Raw genomic sequence first — 20,665 nt, 5'->3', positions numbered from 1 at the left:
ACAGGGAGCGAGGGAGAATGGGGACAGGAGTTACTAACACAGCACAGTGAGCGAGAGAGAATGGGGACTGGAGTCACTAACACAGCACAGGGGGTGAGAGAGAATGGGGACTGGAGTTACTAACACAGCACAGGGAGCGAGGGAGAAAGGGGACTCGAGTCACTAACACAGCACAGGGAGTGAGGGAGAATGGGGACTGGAGTCACTAACACAGCACAGGGAGCGAGAGAGAATGGGGACTGGAGTCACTAACACAGCACAGGGAGCGAGGGAGAAAGGGGACTGGAGTCACTAACACAGCACAGGGAGCGAGGGAGAAAGGGGACTGGAGTCACTAACACAGCACAGGGAATGTGGGAGAATGGGGACTGGAGTCACTAACACACCATGTCCAGTCTGTTATGGGGGTTAAAGCACCAATATCTGAACAGCTTGCTTGCACATCCGTCTGAGTTTTGCTGTCCTCTTCTTTGAATGTTCCTGCTCACTGAGGCATAGGTTGGTGAGGGACAAAACCCACACAGGAGGATTGTGAGACTGAATTAAAAACCTAGCACTGAGCAGCCAGTCTGCTTGGGAACCCTGATTTTAAGCCAATGGTGAGCATAAGAACAAAACAACTTGCATTTTTATAGCACTGTTAATGTAGTAAACTGTTACAAATTACTTCACACCACTGGGATCAAACTATATTTGATACCCTGCCACATGTACTTATGATCCAGAGACAAATCCCAGCGCAACAGCTGGAGAATCTAAATGTCACTACATCACACAACCTGACTGCTTTCTTCCTTTTGTCTAAGCTACCTGCTGTATTGTTTCATCTGCAGGCCTGCTTGTCCAAATCAACAGCACATATTAATAACAAAGACCAAATTTCAAGCCATTTTAAGGGTAGTTTTCAGGGGTAAAGTTGCACTAGCTAGGAACAGGGTTAACACTGCTGCTGAACTGCTACCGCAGCTTAGACTTTATATAGGAACGCTTAGAGAATGAAATGGACACACAGTAGGAAGATTGGAATTAAGAGGGGTTATGCAAGGGGGGACAGCCGAGAGCAATCTAAAATCTTTAGTAAGAATTTGAAAGGAAGGAGATGGGAAGGGTGTTGGGACAGACACTGAGATCAGGGAGATTATAGACTGAGGTTGAAGCATAAGCAGCAGGCAGGAGTGAAAGGTAGGAGTAGGGACAGGCTGAAGGAATTTGCCAAGGTGATTGGTCAGGAGAGACATGAGCAGCTTTGAGCCCATCCCACCTTCGGCTGCACCATTCTGCCTTTAAAGGACCCATTGTAGCTGGTCCGTCTCACAGATCCTCCCCACCATTGATCCAGCCTGCAGAGGAGATTAACCATTAGCATAGTGAACACAGCTGAAGATGGCAGAGGAATGACTCAGTTCCTTGCTAGGGAATATTTAAATAGTAAAAAGGCCATCACATTCGTGCGTGCAGACCAAGAACATTTGTATTTGTTAAATCCCCCACTCCCACTCCCTGCCTGAGCACACTGAGCTATTGGGTAAAGTTTTAATCCCACACTGGGTCATATTTACAGTTAAAATGGGCAATATCTTCAAAAATAATGCGTTGTTTGCGCTCAAAATGTAATTGGTTGATCTTTACTCACACAGGAACCGATTTCTGCAGTCAGACATGTCACAAAAAAGGTAGGACAGCTACACCCGATTCCTGATGGCAAAAAGTACTACTGCCCTTCTTACACTTTCATCCAGAACTCCCCAGGGTGGCAGGGCAATCGGTCAACCTCTCATTGTCATGTTATGACACAGCAAACTGTACCAAAACTGTCAGATCCTGGGAAGAGAGCGAGTGGGCGTCTGGGGCACACGTTCAGTTAAGTATCATTTAACAGGCATCTCGAGGGATAGCTGACTCTCCCTCTGTCTCTTTCTCTCTTTTTCACTCTTGACTCTTTCCCTCGCTCTCTCCTCCTTCAGATTACCCCAGATGGTGTAGTGCACATGGTGCCAGCAACAAAAGCAATTCCAGCAACAGGGAATTCAAGTTAAGCAGAAAGGTTAAGGAAGCTCGGTTGGCTTCCTTCAGCACGGAAGAGGGTTCAAGGTGACCCTAATAGTGGTCACAATGGAAGTTCACAAGAATTGAATCAGCAAATCCATGGTGAGGGGTTCAAATCACAGGCAATGTAATGACAGAATGTAAAAAGAAAGCTCTTTTAGCTAAAGAATTATGAAGTACTAAAATACGTTCTCAGGGAAGGATTATGTCATGGACAAAACAAGCAACAATATCACCTTTCCTTCATTGTTACTGGATCAAAATCCTGGAACTCCCTCCCCAACAGCACTGTGGATATACCTACACAAGGACTGCAGCAGTTCAAGAAGGCAGCTTCTCACAGGGCAATTAGGAATGGGCAGTAAATGCTGGCCTCAGCAGCGCCACATCCTGTGAAAGAATAAATAGTTTCAGGGAAGGAGAGGGTTTGGGGAATATAGTTAGCAGATTGATCAATAGATGGATTTGTGAAAAAGTGACTGGTTCAGTGTTCCAGCATGTTTGAGTTCAGCTTCACTTCCCCTGCCCTCAATCCAGAGCCCTGCAACTTGCTCCTCTTCCAGACTTTGTCCAATACTATTTTTAAAGTTAATATTGCATCTGCTTCCAGTGCCCTTTCAGCCTGCACATTCCAGATCACAGCAAGTCACTGTGTGAAAAAACAATCTAGGCTCTTGTACCACTGACCTTAAATCTGACTCCTTCGGCTACAGAACTTCCTGCCACTCAAAACATTTTGTCCTCATTTATTCCAAAATCCTTCATGATTTTCAATACCTCTATTAAATTTTCCTGCTCTAGGGTGAACAATCCCAGCCTCTCTCGATGCTCCTTGGTATTACACACTATCCCATTCAGTTCAAAGTTTATTTATTCATGTCACAAGTTGGCTTGCTTTAACATTGCAATGAAGTTACTGTGAAAATTCAGTCCTACCTTTCCAAAGTTTGTTGGGCTTGCAGTGTTTTCCTGACCCAAATTTTTCATCTTAAATCCTTATCTCTAATGTTTCTGTAATCTGTTTCTTGTCTTGAGAGAACATAAGAACATAAGAACATAAGAAATAGGAGCAGAAGTAGGCCATCTGGCCCTTCGAGCCTGCCCCGCCATTCAATAAGATCATGGCTGATCTGTCGTGGCTCAGTTCCACTTTCCCGCCCTCTCCCCATAACCCTTAATCCCTTCTCTTATCAAAAACCCATCAACCCGCTTCTTAAAAATATTTAGCGAGGCAGCCTCCACCACTTCAACGGGCAGAGAATTCCAGAGATTCACCACCCTTTGAGTGAAGAAGTTCCTCCTCAACTCCGTTCTGAACCGCCCCCCCTTTATCTTGAGGCTGTGCCCCCTAGTCCTACTGTCTTTTTTGAGCGGGAAGAGTCTTTCCACCTCTATCCTATCCATCCCATTCATCATCTTATACGTCTCAATGAGATCTCCCCTCATTCTTCTAAACTCTAACGAGTACAAGCCTAGTTTATTCAGCCTCTCCTCATAGCTCAACCCCCTCAACTCCGGTATCAGCCTAGTAAACCTCCTCTGCACTCCCTCCAAGGCCAAAATATCCTTGCGCAGGTGCGGCGCCCAAAACTGCACACAGTACTCCAGCTGCGGCCTCACCAATGCCCTATACAGCTGCAGCAAGACCTCCCTACTTTTATATTCAATCCCCCTCGCTATGAAGGCCAGCATCCCATTCGCCTTCCTGACCACCTGCTGCACCTGCAGGCTGGGTTTTTGCGACTCATGCACAAGGACCCCGAGGTCCCTCTGCACCGTCGCCTGCTGCAGTTTTTCGCCACGTAAGTAATAGTCCTTCCTACCATTCTTCCTACCAAAGTGGACCACCTCACACTTGCCAACATTAAATTCCATTTGCCATTTCCTGGCCCATTCGCCCAGCCTATCTAGATCCTTCTGCAGACTCTCCACACCCTCCGCACAATTTGCCTTTGGTATTGTACTTCACAACAGTAACTCTGATTTTGATGCCTTTTCCAATCACCCTTTATTCTCATGCTTTTCAATACTTACTCAGTTCCATGTTAAGTGCTGATGATGTCTCACTAGACAGTAATGTGCATTTGTTATGTCAAACTGGATTTAGCTGAAGTATTGTGTCCAATTCTGAACACCATGCTTTCAGAAGGATGTTTAAATTAGAGACAGAGCAGAGGAGGTTCATGAGAATGGTACCAGAGTTGGGGAATTTCATTGCTGTGGAGAGACTAGGAATCTGGGATTGTTCTCCCTAGAGCAGAGAAGGCTATGGGGAGTGGAATATATATAGTTGAAATGAAAATTTGCAAGGTTACAGACGAAGAACAGGAAAGTGGGAATTTGTTCAAAGAATGGACACAGGTACAATGGGCTGAATGGCCTCTTATTGTGCTGTACAATCCTGCCTCAAATCAAAGAACACCATTAAGCAAAAGAAAAATTCTTCAGTCTCTTGTTTGCCTTGTGCAATATAACTAGAATCTGTAAAGGATTAGTGTGCTAGACGGATTAAAATTTTAATGGAAAAAGAGGTGGCTTTGCAAAACTTGATTCCTGGGATATCTGTTTAAAAAAAGGAGAGAATCCTGTGCTAAGAATGGAAATGCAATTTGTTCAGTCAGTGAGGTACAAGTTGGTATTACCCATTTGATACTCAGACAATCCCTGATTCCCTTCAGGGCCCGCGTTAGGAAAGCTTCAACACCTGTTGTTCAGGAATTAGAAATTGCTCACAGCTTTACAAATACAGAGTTTAAAATCCTCTTTCCGCTCTGGAGACATTTAAAACATGTGGAGGTGAGACTTACACTCTTTCAGCCTCACCAGGTTTATTTCTTAATGCTAAATATTATGGCGTGCACTGGCCAGACTTTGAGTTTGTGACTGACTGTTTAATGCAGGGAGAGATTGATTCTTTTCCCTACATTGGTCTGTCAGATGTCTTTTCACTGGTAATTATCAACACACTTGAATGCCCAAAGGAATCTGCTTTTTCCTCTTGTGGATGTGGTATAAAAGTGGGTTTGTTAGAATGTTTATCCACAGGGTACCATAGTGTTGTGGTTATACCATCAGACAAATAATCCATTCCACTCCCAGCATGCCAGCTCAAGATTTCAATTCATTCTAAAAGGTCTCAAAATAACGAGCTGATAAAAATGACTGTGCATTCCACCCCCTCCCCTCCCCAATCCCCAAATAGCTGTGGATGCTGAGTGTTAGTTGAAATTTTTAAAATTGTTTGATGAGAATATTGAGAGATGTGAAGCAAAGGCAACTTGCTTAATTGACACCCTGTCAACATTCACTGTCTCCACTACTGGTGCACAGTGTCAGCACAGTGTCAAAACATCTACAAGATGCACTGCAGCAACTTGCCAAACCTCTTGTGATAGATAGTACTGTCCAAACCCTGTATCAGCGAGGACAAGGGCAGGAGACACATGGGAACACCACCACCTGCAATCTCCCCTCCAAGTCACTCACCATCCTGCCTTGGAAATATAATGCTATTCTTCACCGTCACTGGGTCAAAATCCTGGAACTCCCTCCTGAACAGCGCTGTGGATATACCTGCACCACAGAACTGCAGCGGTTCAAGATACCTTCTTAAGGGGATGTTAGGGTTAGGCTATGAATGTTGGACTTGCCAAAGACACTCACGTTCCAAGATTGAATTTTAAAAATGTGGATCAATTGAGGAAAGCCAGCACAGCTTAGTCACAGCAAACCCTTTTTAACTAATTTAAATGAGTTTTGTAAATACTGGCCTTGCCAGGGATGCTCAAATCCCTCAAGAGTGAATAAACAAAGGCAAATAAATAGGTTGAGATGCAGATCAGCCATAATCTAATTAAATGGTCAAATACCATTCTGTTCCATCAGGCAGAATGGCCTCCACCTGTTGCTAATTCCATTCCTCCACATTTTAGCTCATTGTACATCAGGCTCCAGCTTTGCCTGAGACTGGGTGGGTGGTCAGGTGGTTTGGCCCCAGCTTCCTGCCCATCTTTGCCTCCAGGTGACTAACTGCCGCCTTGGCTCAACACCTCCTACCGAACTTACAGGTCGGGAATTCCCTTCACTTCATGAGGGTGATGGATATAAACTCGCGTTCTTTCATTTTACCCCAAATGTTACCTGGGGCTGTCTGTCAAGGTTGAAGAGAAGGTGGTAAATAATTCAGGCAGTAGAAGGGTTTAAAATTACTGAGGAGGAGGTATTGGATAGGTTGTCTGTTTTTAAAGTGGATGAAACATCAGGACCAGATGAGATACATCCAAGAGGACTGAGGGAAGTGAGAGTGGAAATTGCAGAGACATTGGCCATAATCTTTCAGCTTTCCCGAGACTCAGGGATAGTGCCAGAGGACTGGAGAATTACAAACATTACACCCTTGTCCTGAAAAAAAAAACTGTAAAGATAAGCTCTGCAGATACAGATCAATCAGTTTAACTTCAGGGCTGGGGAAGCTTTAGAATCAATAATTTGGAACAAAATTAATAGCCTGGTGCACAGATGCAGGTTAATGAAGGAGATCTAGCATGGATTGCTTAAGGGGAAGTTGTGATGAACTAACTGACTGCAGCTTTTATATGAGGGAAATTCTGTTGATGTGGTGTATCTAGACTTCCAAAAGACGTTCGATACAGCACCACACAAAAACTTGAGAGAAGCTGATGGAATAAAAGGACAGCAGCAACATGGATACGGAATAGTCTGAGTGACAGGAAACCAAGAGTAGTGGTTATTGGATGCTTTTCAGCCGGGACAAAGGTTTTGAGGGAACTTCCCCAGAAGCCTAGTTTTTCCTGATATTTATTACATAGACTTTGATGTACAGGGAACTGTTTCAAAATTTGCAAATGGTACAAAGCCTGGACGCATTGTGGATGGAAGGGAACTGTGTAGAATTTCTAAAGGACATAAAGAAGTTAGTGGAATGGGTGGCAGATGGAGTTTAATGTGGATTAATGTGAGTTGATTCAATTCGGTAGAAAAAAATACAGAGAGACAATTTAAGTTGAAGGGCACAACAGAGGGAGCTGGAACTGAACTCTCTGGGCCCTGGTCTCTCCCATCCCGCCAGAGCATCTCACTCCAATGGGGATTACACTAGTACCCCACTTTTGGGCTCTACCTCACTGGAGTATTGGGGCTTCTCAGGGGGGTGTCAGGTGACAGGGGGTATCCCCCGGACATAGAACGTAGAACACTACAGCACAAACAGGCCCTTCGGCCCACAAGTTGCACCCATCATATCTATACCTACCAGGCCATAGAACTATCTATAACTCCCAATCCCATGAAATCCCATGTACTCATCCAGAAGTCTTTTAAGAGACCCCAGCGAGTTCGCCTCTACCACCACCAACGGCAGCCGATCCCACTCACTCACCACCCTCTGAGTGAGAAACTTACCCCTGACATCTCTACCTGCTCCCCAGCACCTTAAACCTGTGTCCTCTCGTAGCGACCATTTCAGCCCTGGGAAATAGCCTCCGAGAATCCACCCTATTTATCCCTCTCAACATTTTATAAACCTCTATCAGGTCGCCTCTCAACCTTCGTCTCTCCAGGGAGCAGAGACCTAGCTCCCTCAACCTATCTTCATAAGGCATGCCTCCCAATCCAGGTAACATCCTTGTAAATCTCCTCTGCACCCTCTGAATAGCTTCCACGTCCTTCCTGTAATGAGCTGACCAGAACTGCGCACAGTACTCTAGATGGGGTCTGACAAGGGTCATTTAAAGTTGCAGCATTACCTCCCGACTCCTAAACTCAGTCCCTCAATTAATGAAGGCCAGTATACCATACGCCTTCTTGATCACATCCTCCACCTGCGAGGATTTAAGAGTCCTATGGACCTGGACCCCAAGGTCCTTCTGCTCCTCTATGCTGCTAAGACTCCTACCCTTGATATTGTACTCCTTCATCCTATTGGACCTGCCAAAATGGACCACTACACATTTATCCGCGTTGAAGTCCATCTGCCACTTCTCCGCCCAGTCTTGCATCCTATCTATGTCACGCTGCAACTTCTGACATCCCTATGGACATGACCATCCTGGCACTGCCAAAGTGGGTAAAGTGCCAATGCCCAGGGGACACCTTGGCACTGCCCACCGTGCATTGGGCAGTGCCAAGGGGGCCTAGCAGGCGATCAGTGGGGATGAGGGGATCCCGCTGCATTGTTTGAGGAATGAGGGCGGCCAGCAATCAAGGGAAGGGGGCCAGCCTGCTTGGGGGCGGCACTGGGGAGAAAGCTGGAGAGATGGGGGGTGCGGGGGGGTTGTGACTACTGGAGGGGTAGGGGCAGGCTGGAGAGATGATGGTCTGGGAGTGGGTGGTTCGAGCTGCTTGGGGAGCCAGCAATCGGGTTACGGGCGGGTGGGAGGGGGGTGGTGGTGAATTTGCAGAGCCGGCATTGCGTGGGTCACGGGACTGGCTAGCTCCAAGAACATAAGAACATAAGAAATAGGAGCAGGAGTAGGCCATCTAGCCCTTCGAGCCTGCCCTGCCATTCAATAAGATCATGGCTGATCTGTCGTGGCTCAGTTCCACTTTCCCGCCCTCTCCCCATAACCCTTAATCCCCTCGCTTATCAAAAACCCATCAACCCGCGTCTTAAAAATATTTAGCGAGGTAGCCTTCACCACTTCAACGGGCAGAGAATTCCAGAGATTCACCACCCTTTGAGTGAAGAAGTTCCTCCTCAACTCCGTTCTAAACCGACCCCCCTTTATCTTGAGGCTGTGCCCCCTAGTCCTACTGTCCTTTCTGAGCGGGAAGAGTCTCTCCACCTCTATCCTATCCATCCCTTTCATCATCTTATACGTCTCAATGAGATCTCCCCTCATTCTTCTAAACTCTAACGAGTACAAGCCTAGTTTATTCAGCCTCTCCTCATAGCTCAACCCCCTCAACTCCGGCATCAGCCTAGTAAACCTCCTCTGCACTCCCTCCAAGGCCAAAATATCCTTGCGTAAGTACGGCGCCCAAAACTGCACACAGTACTCCAGCTGCGGCCTCTTGAATAGAGGGGAGTATGGTAGGATGAGAGAAGAATTAGCGAATGTGGACTGGGGGAATGTGTTGGAAGGTAGGTCTGCTGAGGAGCAGTGGAGGATCTTTAAGGAGATCTTTCTTGGTGCTCAGCAGAAATTTATTCCGATGGTTAAAAAGGACAGTAGGAAGAGAGGTAATAAGCCGTGGATAACGAAGGAGGTGAAGGAAAGTGTTAAATTAAAAGCGGAGGAATTTAGAGTAGCTAAGAGCAGTGGGCGAGAAGAGGATTGGGAAAGGTTTAAATGTCAACAAAGATTGACAAAGAAGTTGATAAAGGAGGGTAGGAGAAGCTATGAGGCTGGGCTAGCACTTAATATAAAAAAGGATAGCAAGAGTTTTTATAAATATATAAAAAGGAAGAGGCTGGCTAGGGTGAACGTTGGTCCTTTAGAGGATGAGAAAGGGGAGCTAGTGGTAGGGGATGGGGATATGGCGAAGGTCTTGAATAACTTTTTTGTTTCTGTCTTCACGGAGGAGGACGTGAATAATTTGCCGGGTGTTAGCGATGGAAAGGTGGTAGGAATGGAGGGTCTTAATGACATTACTGTTACTAGAGAGGTGGTGCTCGACAGACTGGAGGGGCTGATTGTGGACAAGTCCCCAGGACCGGATGGAATGCATCCGAGGGTTCTGAAAGAAATGGCGGAGGTGATAGTGGATGCCTTGGTGGTTATTTTCCAGACGTCGCTGGATTCTGGGGAAGTGCCGGAAGATTGGAAAACGGCTAATGTTACGCCGTTGTTTAAGAAGGGTGCCAGGCAAAAGGCGGGGAATTATAGGCCGGTTAGTTTAACGTCTGTGGTAGGTAAAATGTTAGAATCTGTCATTAAGCAGGAAATTGCGAGGCATCTTGAAGGGAATTGCTTGATAGGGCGGACGCAACACGGTTTCATTAAAGGGAAGTCGTGTCTGACAAATTTACTGGAGTTCTATGAGGATGTGTCTAGGGCAGTGGATAGAGGAGAGCCGGTGGATGTGGTCTTTCTGGATTTTCAGAAGGCGTTTGACAAGGTACCTCACAAGAGGTTATTGCAGAAGGTCAGGGGACATGGAGTTGGGGGTAGGGTGTTAGCGTGGATAGAGGATTGGTTGTCAAATAGGAGGCAGAGAGTGGGGGTCAATGGGTGCTATTCGGATTGGCGGATGGTGACTAGTGGGGTGCCCCAGGGGTCAGTGCTGGGGCCTCAGCTATTTACCATTTATATAGATGATCTGGAGGAGGGAACCGAGTGCAGGGTGTCGAAATTTGCTGATGACACCAAGATTGGGGGAACGGCAAATTGTGCGGAGGGTGTGGAGAGTCTGCAGAAGGATCTAGATAGGCTGGGCGAATGGGCCAGGAAATGGCAAATGGAATTTAATGTTGGCAAGTGTGAGGTGGTCCACTTTGGTAGGAAGAATGGTAGGAAGGACTATTACTTACGTGGCGAAAAACTGCAGCAGGCGACGGTGCAGAGGGACCTCGGGGTCCTTGTGCATGAGTCGCAAAAACCCAGCTTGCAGGTGCAGCAGGTGGTCAGGAAGGCGAATGGGATGCTGGCCTTCATAGCGAGGGGGATTGAATATAAAAGTAGGGAGGTCTTGCTGCAGCTGTATAGGGCATTGGTGAGGCCGCAGCTGGAGTACTGTGTGCAGTTTTGGGCGCCGCACCTGCGCAAGGATATTTTGGCCCTGGAGGGAGTGCAGAGGAGGTTTACTAGGCTGATACCGGAGTTGAGGGGATTGAGCTATGAGGAGAGGCTGAATAAACTAGGCTTGTACTCGTTAGAGTTTAGAAGAATGAGGGGAGATCTCATTGAGACGTATAAGATGATGAATGGGATGGATAGGATAGAGGTGGAGAGACTCTTCCCGCTCAAAAAAGACAGTAGGACTAGGGGGCACAGCCTCAAGATAAAGGGGAGGCGGTTTAGAACGGAGTTGAGGAGGAACTTCTTCACTCAAAGGGTGGTGAATCTCTGGAATTCTCTGCCCGTTGAAGTGGTGGAGGCTGCCTCGCTAAATATTTTTAAGAAGCGGGTTGATGGGTTTTTGATAAGAGAAGGGATTGAGGGTTATGGGGAGAGGGCGGGAAAGTGGAACTGAGCCACGACAGATCAGCCATGATCTTATTGAATGGCGGGGCAGGCTCGAAGGGCTAGATGGCCTACTCCTGCTCCTATTTCTTATGTTCACCAATGCCCTATACAGCTGCAGCAAGACCTCCCTACTTTTATATTCAATCCCCCTCGCTATGAAGGTCAGCATCCCATTCGCCTTCCTGATCATCTGCTGCACCTGCAAGCTGGGTTTTTGCGACTCATGCACAAGGACCCCGAGGTCCCTCTGCACCGTCGCCTGCTGCAGTTTTTCGCCACGTAAGTGATAATCCTTCCTACCATTATCCCTACCAAAGTGGACCACCTCGCACTTGCCAACATTAAATTCCGTTTGCCATTTCCTGGCCCATTCGCCCAGCCTATCTAGATCCTTCTGCAGACTCTCCACACCCTCCGCACAATTTGCCTTTCCTCCAATCTTGGTGTCATCAGCAAATTTCGACACCCTACACTCGGTTCCCTCTTCCAGATCATCTATATAAATGGTAACTAGCTGAGGCCCCAGCACCGACCCCTGAGGCACTCCACTAGTCACCATCCGTCAATCCGAATAGCACCTATTGACCCCCACTCTCTGCCTCCTATTTGACAACCAATCCTCTATCCATGCTAACACCCTACCCCCAACTCCCTGTCCCCTGACCTTCTGCAATAACCTCCTGTGAGGTACCTTGTCAAACGCCTTCTGAAAATCCAGAAAGACCACATCCACCGGCTCTCCTCTATCCACCGCCCTAGACACATCCTCATAGAACTCCAGTAAATTTGTCAGACACGACTTCCCTTTAACGAAACCGTGCTGCATCCGCTCTATCAAGCAACTCCTCTCAAGATGCCTCGCTATTTCCTCCTTGATGATGGATTCTAACATTTTACCTACAACAGACGTTAAACTAACCGGCCTATAATTCCCCACCTTTTGCCTGGCACCCTTCTTGAACAACGGCATAACATTAGCCGCTTTCCAATCTTTTGGCACTTCCCCGGAATCCAGCAACGTCTGGAAAATAACCACCAAGGCATCCACTATCACCTCCGCCATTTCTTTCAGACCCTCGGATGCATTCCATCCGGTCCTGGGGACTTGTCCACAAGTGCGGACCCATTGCGTATACACCGTTCTCAGCACTGACAGATTGGTTGGTGCACAGTAGTCCACTCAGCACACTGATTTCAGCCTCTCCAGTGGGAATAAGCCCCACCCTCCCTCTGCCGTGTACAGAGTGTGGGAGATTCTTCTCTGAACTCCCACTAAAAAAAGTGTGAATTACTCCAGTTTTCATGCAAATTTGACTGGCCTCCGCACTTTAGGAAAAACGTGAAGGCTTTGGAGAGCGCAGAAAAGATTCACAAGAATGGTTCCAGGGACGAGGAACTTCAGTTATGAAGATAGTTTGGAGAAGTTGAGATTGTTTAAGGCTGAGAGGAGATTTCACTGGTAGAAGTGGGTTTAATCCAGGCATTGGAAGGAATTAGACAGTTAGGTGAAAAGGGAAGGTTGTGCAGGGTGGTAATGGAGAGAAGGTGTGAGGATGGCACTGAGGAAATTACTCATTTGGAGAGTCAGAGCAGATACAATGGGCCGAATGGCCTCCTGTGCTGTAACAGTTCTGTGATTCTTTTCTTCTCTTTCTATTTCTCTCATTCTCACGGAGACAAGATTATCAACATCCATGGTCTGCTTTGTCATTTTACTTTGGTGAATGTGTGTGGTGAAAGCATCAAAGGGGCAAGAGGTAAACAGGGGAAAGGGTTAAGTGGAAGGTATCTCCTTTCACTGCTTGTTTTAATATAACAAACTGGTCAGTACAAGCCGGGCCGGATCTGCCATTTTGTGTAACTTGCTGCTTTTCGTGACCTTCTTCAACTTACGTTCTTCAATACTGTCCTGTTGTGTCACTGAGGAGGGAAACGTTTAAGGTGGTGGGAGGAAACTTTCTGAAGATGTCAAACTCGCGCTGGTAGAGCGCAGTGAGTTCCCACCGCTACATCCACCCAGCAACCCAACATCAGCAGTGAGTGTCAACCACTGGGAATCTTATCCTGTGTTCAGATCAATAAATAGGAAAGAGATTTGAGACCTTCCTCATTCTCAGTCAGCACATTGAAGAAGAGGGAGTGTGGGCGAATAGAATTTAACACAAAATATCCCTGCTTTGATCTTTCCAGCCTAAATTGAAACCCACTAAATTGCAGCCTAGTGGTGGGGAAAGAAATGAGATGAGGAGGATATATTAATAGAGATGGGAGGATATTGATAGAGATGGGGAGGATAGTAATAGAGAAGATTAAGAAGTGATTTGATGCGGATAGTGCAGGTTAACTACTTTGCTGGTTGGAGAGTCGAGGCCTAGAGGACATTATTGAAAAATTAGAGGCAACCTTTCCAGGAGTGAAATTAGGAAACTATTCTACACACAAAAGATGAAAGTTTAGAACTCTGTTCTGAAAACTAGGTGGTAAACCAATTGTTAATTTTAAAACTGGGATTGGTTTTTGTTAATTAAAATTTGAAAAGAAATAGGGCAAAGGCAAGTTGGGTCACATTTTAGCTATAATCACATTCAGGCTTGAGGGGCTGAACAGCCTCCCCTTGTTCCTATGCCTCGTGTGGATCAGGGCAGAGGTTGAGTGGATGGGTGGTGTGGACAGTAGGCTGCCAGGAATGACAAGACCAAAACTAAAATGCACACAATGACCTCTTTCTGTGTGACCATGGGACATAATAGGTACATAGGAGCTTTCGAATGGGGTCATGACAGCAGATTGTATACATGGTCTGTTTATGGATGCTTCTTATACTTTGCTTCTTACATAATTATGCAATGTTTGTTGGTGCAAATTAATGAAAAATTATATTTTGAAAGTTGAGCTAATGTTTCGAATCCAATATAACTTCTTTTGAAGTTCCTAAGAAAAGTCATATGGACACGAAACGTCAACTCTGTTTTTCTCTTTACAGATGCTGCCAGACCTGCTGAATATTTCCATCATTTTCGGTTTTTATTTCAGATTTCCAGCATCCCGCAGTAGTTTGATGTTTTTTGAAAGGTTCTGTTTTGATGTACAAAATAATCTTGGGTTTGTTTTAATGGCATGGGAAAGCCCCCACCCACACTTACTAAGATTCTTTGCTGATCTCTGGATCTTGGGTTGAGCTGTAGCCTCCTTCCAAGTCTCCCCCACACTGGGCAGTCATAAGAACTGGGAGCAGGAGTAGGCCATCTGGTCCCTCGAGCCTGCTCTGCCATTCAATAAGATCATGGCTGATGTTTTCATGGACTCAGCTCCACTTATCTGCCCGCTCACCGTAATCCTTAATTCCTTCACTGTTCAAAAATGTATCTATCCTTGCCTTAAAAACATTCAATGAGGGAGCCTCAACTGCTTCACTGGGCAGGGAATTCCACAGATTCACAACCCTTTGTGTGAAGAAGTTCCTCCTCAACTCAGTCCCAAATCTGCTTCCCCTTATTTTGAGGCCAGGCGCCCTACTTCTAGTTTCACCCACCAGTGGAAACAGCTTCCCTGCTTCTATCTTATCCATTCCCTTCATAATCTTATATGTTTCTGTAAGAATCTCCCCTCTCTTCTGAATTCCAATGAGTATAGCCCCAGTCTATTCAGTCTCTCCTCATAAGTCAAACCTCTCAACTCCAGCATCAACCTAGTGAATCTCCACTGCACCCCCTCCAGTGCCAGTATATCCTTTCTCAAGTAAAGAGACCAAAACTCTACACAGTACTCCAGGTGTGGCCTCACCAGCACCTTATACAGCTGCAACATAACCTGGCTGTTTTTAAACTCCATTCCTTTAGCAATGAAGGACAAAATTCCATTTGCCTTCTTAATTACCTGCTGTACCTGCAAATCAACTTTGTGATTCCTGCACAAGGACACCCAGGTCCCTCTGCATAGCAGCATGCTGCAATTTTTTGCCATTTAAGTAATAGTCCATTTTTCTGTTATTCCTACATTTACCAACACTGTATTCCATCTGCCCACTCACTTAAACTAGCTATATCACTTTGATGACTTTGTGTCCTCTGCACACTCATCTTAGTGTCATCTGTGAACTTTGACACACTACACATGGCCCCCAATTCCAAATCATCTATGTAAATTGTAAATAATTGCAGTCCCAACATTGATCCCTGAGATACACCACTAGTAACGGCCAACCAGAAAAACCGTCCCCTTCCTGCACACACTACCTGGGAGCTGAAAGCAGTCACCTTACAAAACTATTTGTTTTTTTTCCTCACAATTTTTTTACCTCCCTTTTACAAAGTTCCAGCTTGTACCCGGGGTCAGACGCTTGAGGCCCCAATCCCTCCCCGGCCAAGTTCCTTAACAACAACAAATAGGATATTGGAACATGCACTGTTGCCCACCGATGGCAAGACTCCATGAGTGAACAGGAGGGGGAGTGGTTAAATTTAATAATCTGTCCCACTAATTCCCTCCATTTTAATTCATTTCTTTACTCACATCTTAATCCTAATCCAAGTTAATTGTTTTATCAACGTTTTCAATCTAAGATAATAAACCAGTGTTGAGCCAGACAGACAGGAGTGGAATTGTGGACAAGTTATTCCCTGGTTGTGGGTTAGAGAAACAGATGGTATTTTGTGATTCTGTGATTTGTTTCTTCTCTCTCTGGCTCTTTTTCAGAAGTTCAGTTTAGGCCTTATCGAACGGATGACTTCATCACCAGACTCTACTACGAGACTCCAAGGTTCACAGTGCTCAACCAGACGTGGGTCCTGAAGGCACGGGTCAACGACTCTGAGCGCAACCCCAACCTGTCCTGCAAGCGCACCCTGTCATTCCAACTCATCCTGAAGAGCAAGGTCAACTCCCCGATGGAGTGCTCCTTCCTTCTCCTGAAGGGTCCCTATGATGATGTCAAAATTAACCCCGTCATCTACCACTTCGCCTTCACCAATGAGAACAATGAAACAGACTACATGCCGCTGCCTATCATAGACTCTGTCGAATGCAACAAACTGCTAGCGGCCAAAAACATTAACCTGAGGCTCTTTATATTTCAGATACAGAAGTAGGGGGGGGGTGGGGCTGAGGAGAGTGAGTGTAGATGGGGGTGGGGGGGGAGGGGGGGGTAACAGAGAGACACATCAGAATGGAGTGAGCACCACTGAACCATAGTACCTCGAAAAAGCCAGCGACATCAGTCAATAGTTTAAAAAAGGCAGAATTATTTGAAAAGGAAGGTAAAAAACGAGACAAACAAATTATCTACTAAGCGCATGTGGCCGTAACTACCCGGGACTGTCACAACCGAGCGGTCTTGTTCAGAAGCCTCTCGTATAATGGTTATAACCTGGGTGGGGTGGGGTAGGGGGGAGGGAGGGAGGGAGGGAGTACTGGGGGGGGCGGGGAGAGAAATAAGAAGTGTCCAAATTCAGTAGCTGCTATTAGAATTATTTAAGCAGTGCTGAATGGTCACTGTCTGCCTGTGCATTGAGCCCAATCCATGGACAAGCTGTGCTCACCAGTAGGTGCCAAGATGTCACACTTTGTCCCTCTGTCACACCCATTATTTCATCTGTTATACTTGCTCATTATTTTCTTTGGTCAGATTGCCTATTTGTTTATGAAAGTGTAGTAAGTTATTTAATGATGTAGTTGGAACTTCCTGTAACGCCCCTTCCCCCCTTAATTAATCTCCAGTCCAAACTCCTGCTCAGTTGATGTGCATCGCAGCACCGTCTGGTGATCCAGAATCTGGTAGGAGGATCACGCTGTCCTCTACCTTTGGCAGGGCACTGGTGGTGGGACAGGCTGATGGATAAACAACCAGCAGCTCACCTAGTTGTGTGCATTCAGCTCGGATGAGGGTTGTCCAAACAGTGTTTTCGAGAAAGACAGAGTCAACGGGGCACGTGGACATTGGGGTGGGCTACTGTGCAAAGCATGAAGAGCCTGCTCCTTCTCAATGATTAGGAAGTGAGGGAGGCTGCACATTTATCCTGAGGAGCCAGTCAGCCAGCTAACCATCCATATTTCATTGGTTGCAGTCACACATTCCTAAACTGCAACCAAAGAACATTGTTAACTCTCCCTTGAGTTTTCCATTTATAGTTTTTGTTTTAATTCTGCTAGTAAATATGTAAGAATTAAAATCTAAATGAATGTCAGGGCACAAGAGGCGCAAGAGAGAAAATAGTGTGAGAATGAGAGAAAGTTGGAGGTTTGCAGGGAAAATGAACGGAGAATCCCAGTTACATTTGTACATTTAACTGTATTTTTTAACCCACCATATTTAATGTAGCATTCTGCTCGTGTAGCTGAAGAGGAGACAAGGGCAGAGGCCAAGATCTTCACCAGACAGGAGACTGATAGTTGCTGCTGGAGTTGCTGACAACCCCTCAGGCTCAGAGAGCTGGCAATGATGATTGGAAATAACTTAAAAATCTGTGGATTTATTGGGAAGACGGAGTGGGGGGAGGGGGTAAGAAAACTGAAAAACCCCTCTGAGTGGCATGGCCCAGCCCAGTACATTGTTTCAGAGAGCAGCAGATCAGTCGTAGGAAACCAACAGTGAACAGAGGTCACTGCAGCACACCTCCTCAGCTCCACTCGGCCCACATGCTGTATTGTTCAGATTGAATCTGGCCCAGTCTCTGGATCACATGCAAGGTAATAGATGGCTCCTTAAGTCACTGCAATTCCATACATTTAAAAAGACCAATCCTTGCTGAATAAACAGAAACTCTGTATGGTTACACAGCAAGTAACTCTTGTCCAGAATAAAACACAACTCCATAAGTGGCACAGCTTAACCCTGAATAAACATCAGCTCCATACAGTTACACAGTGAGAGACTGCTCACCATGCTGAAATAAACCACCTCCATGTGATTAATGGAACTACTGTTGTGACTAGCACTTTAACCCTCCTATATCCTGCTGATTAAACTGGAACTGTATACACTTGCACAACAGATGGGTTTAACTGGCCCCGTTAACCCTCGTCCTGCTGAATGAACAGGAACTCCGAAGGATTAGTGAAACAAATGCAACTTAGGCTTTTGGGGTTTTGTCTGGTACCAAATGATATTGTCAGTTCTTACCATTTATTTTCTGTACCCACTTGTACTGTATAGTTCAAAATCCATAAAATCTAGATTATAATTCGCACTGGTGTATAAATCACTCAGCCTACATTTAGACAGTGTGAAAAACCAAGCAGGTATACAATTTGTGCACTGAATTTTGTGGTTACTGAGTTTAACAGCCCCTTGGCTCTTTTTATTTGTTTGTTTTGGAGCCTTTTTATATATTTGCACTTATGTATAGCTTTGCTACTCTCCGCACTTGGTGCCTGCCTGCAGTCATAGTCTGGCACTGTTGTGTCACTTTGCGTCCAACCCACCTTTCCTAACCAAATCCCCACCAGATATTGACAGAAGCTGCTCAGTGTCCCTATTGTTTAGTGACCCTACTGTTCAGCCTAAGAGTTAGTGGAGTTTGCAGAAGGAGGTTCCATCACAACATAGGCAGATATACTCCAGTTAACTACAGAGTTTGGCCAAATTGTGATAGACAAGAACAACAAAATGCACTAATGTATCACCATGAACAAGATTAATTAAGAGACCAAAAGAGAAAATGCTGGAATATCTCAGCAGGTCTGGCAGCATCTGTAAGAGAAGAGTTGACATTTTGAGCCCAGATGACTCAAAGGGTCACCTGGACTTGAAACATTAGCTCTTTTCTCTCCTTACAGATGCTGCCAGATCTGCTAAGATTTTCCAGCATTTTCTCTTTTGGTTTCAGATTCCAGCATCTCAGTAATTTGCTTTTATTTATTAACTAAGAGACACTGTGCCCTGAGTGAGAGAGATACCTGTCTGCCAGCAATTAAGATTTTTTTGATTCTTAGGATGTGAGCATTGCTGGTGTTTACTGAGTTGCCCTGGAGAAGGTAGTGGTGAGCTGCCAGTTTGTGACCTAAGGTTGGTCCCATCTTGAACAATAATGGTAATCTGCAGTCAGTGGGAACAGATCATGCATTGCTCCCCTAACCACTGCTCAGGGCCTGTGCATCTTTAGAATCATAATAAATAATAATCCTGTTTCCCTGTGTTTACTTTATTCTCGTGGAGCATAGAAAAGATTCTCAGGCTAATCAATCTGGCAGGCCACCACATTGCTCTTTCCATGGGCTGTCACCGTCTTTCTCCCAACTAATGACTGGGGTGGGAACAGGTTCAGGTCCACAATATTGGGTGTTTCTTGGCTGCCACATCCCATACAATGGTGGGGGGGGGGGGGGGGGGGGTGGATCACCCAATCACCAGATGAGAGTATCCCAATTGATACCAAGCCAGAATCACAGCCTGATGTCATGTGACTAATTGGAGTGGGGTTCAGTGGTTCCTACTAACCTAAAGGCAATCTCCTCTTATCCACTACTCACCTTTTAAGGAACTCTTCCAACTCTTCCCTCTGCCTTGAAGGCTGGACATAGGAGCAGGAAAGGCGGGTTAAGCTGGTAAAATATATAACCCGCGACAGAAAACAGAACAGAAAGTTGCAAAAGTGGCCATTTTCTATGCATTTACAGAGACGCCCCTCAGGTTAAATCTCAACCACCCCCCCAGATTCCCCACTGGCAAGAAACTAAACAAATTTTTGCCTGTATGAGCTTTACGTCTCTATTCACTCAGCCCCTCCATCCATGGGTCTTGTTGACTGTCGAATAGCTCTTGCCAAACAAGTCTTTATAATTGAAAGAGTTTGATAGGGTGAAAGTAGAAAAGATTTTTCCACTTGCACAGAAGAGTGCATCAGCAATTCAGGAGAAACTACTGCAGCGTGGTGAGAATGTGGAACTGGCAACAACGAAGAGTAGTTGAGACGAACGCCATATATATGCATTGAGCTGGATTCCAGAGAAACATGAGGGAGAAAAGATGAAAGAAAATGCTAACAGGGGAGAGATGACAAGAGGGTGGGAGGTTTGTGTGCAGCATGGAGGTCTGTTGGGCCAAACACCTGCTACTGTCTTGTAAATTCTAATTCTTACGAACAGTATTTAAAGGGTGATGGCACCCCGTTATCTACACACTTGCAAAATAGTGAAGATGCTGCCAGTCTGAAATAAAAACTGTCATGGGAGAGAGACCTTCTTATTCATCGAGCTGGACTTGAGCTGCTCCACAGATGGTGTCTAACCTGCAGTGTGTTTCCAGCATTTTCTTGTTTACTTTTTGACTATACATTGACGGGGGGTGTAAAGTGTTTCATTTTGACTGATGCATCTACTGAGTGACAGGTAAGATCTCATTCTGACGCAGTAAGGTGGGGATTGGAATGTCTTCACCAGATCAAGATCAGCATGAAATTCCTCTTCAGTACATCAAAAGGCCTGTAGCGAGTGACACATCCGACACTTCCTTATGTAAAAAACACGAATTCCTTTCT

The 20,665-nt window shown here is 45.8% G+C and overlaps 1 protein-coding gene across 2 annotated transcripts in view; it reads left to right on the top strand.

The window, feature by feature from the left end:
* The window catches only part of zftraf1 (zinc finger TRAF-type and ring finger containing 1), a 144,326-nt gene extending 128,026 nt beyond the window's left edge, over positions 1-16,300 (top strand). Inside the window, exons 4-5 of one of the 2 annotated variants that reach the window (XM_080214039.1) lie at positions 1,638-1,673; positions 15,888-16,300. In XM_080214039.1, the coding sequence (XP_080070165.1) occupies positions 1,638-1,673; positions 15,888-16,279 (428 nt within the window). In that variant the 3' untranslated portion in view covers positions 16,280-16,300. The remainder of the gene's footprint in view (positions 1-1,637; positions 1,674-15,887) is intronic. The other variant, XM_080214048.1, reaches the window with a different exon arrangement.
* Positions 16,301-20,665: the final 4,365 nt, after the last annotated feature.

The sequence above is a fragment of the Carcharhinus amblyrhynchos genome, chromosome 2 (genome assembly GCF_965287045.1).
Source record: "Carcharhinus amblyrhynchos chromosome 2, sCarAmb.v2.hapA, whole genome shotgun sequence".
Taxonomy (NCBI): Eukaryota; Metazoa; Chordata; class Chondrichthyes; order Carcharhiniformes; family Carcharhinidae; genus Carcharhinus; species Carcharhinus amblyrhynchos.
This window is presented reverse-complemented; position numbering and strand designations above follow the sequence as displayed.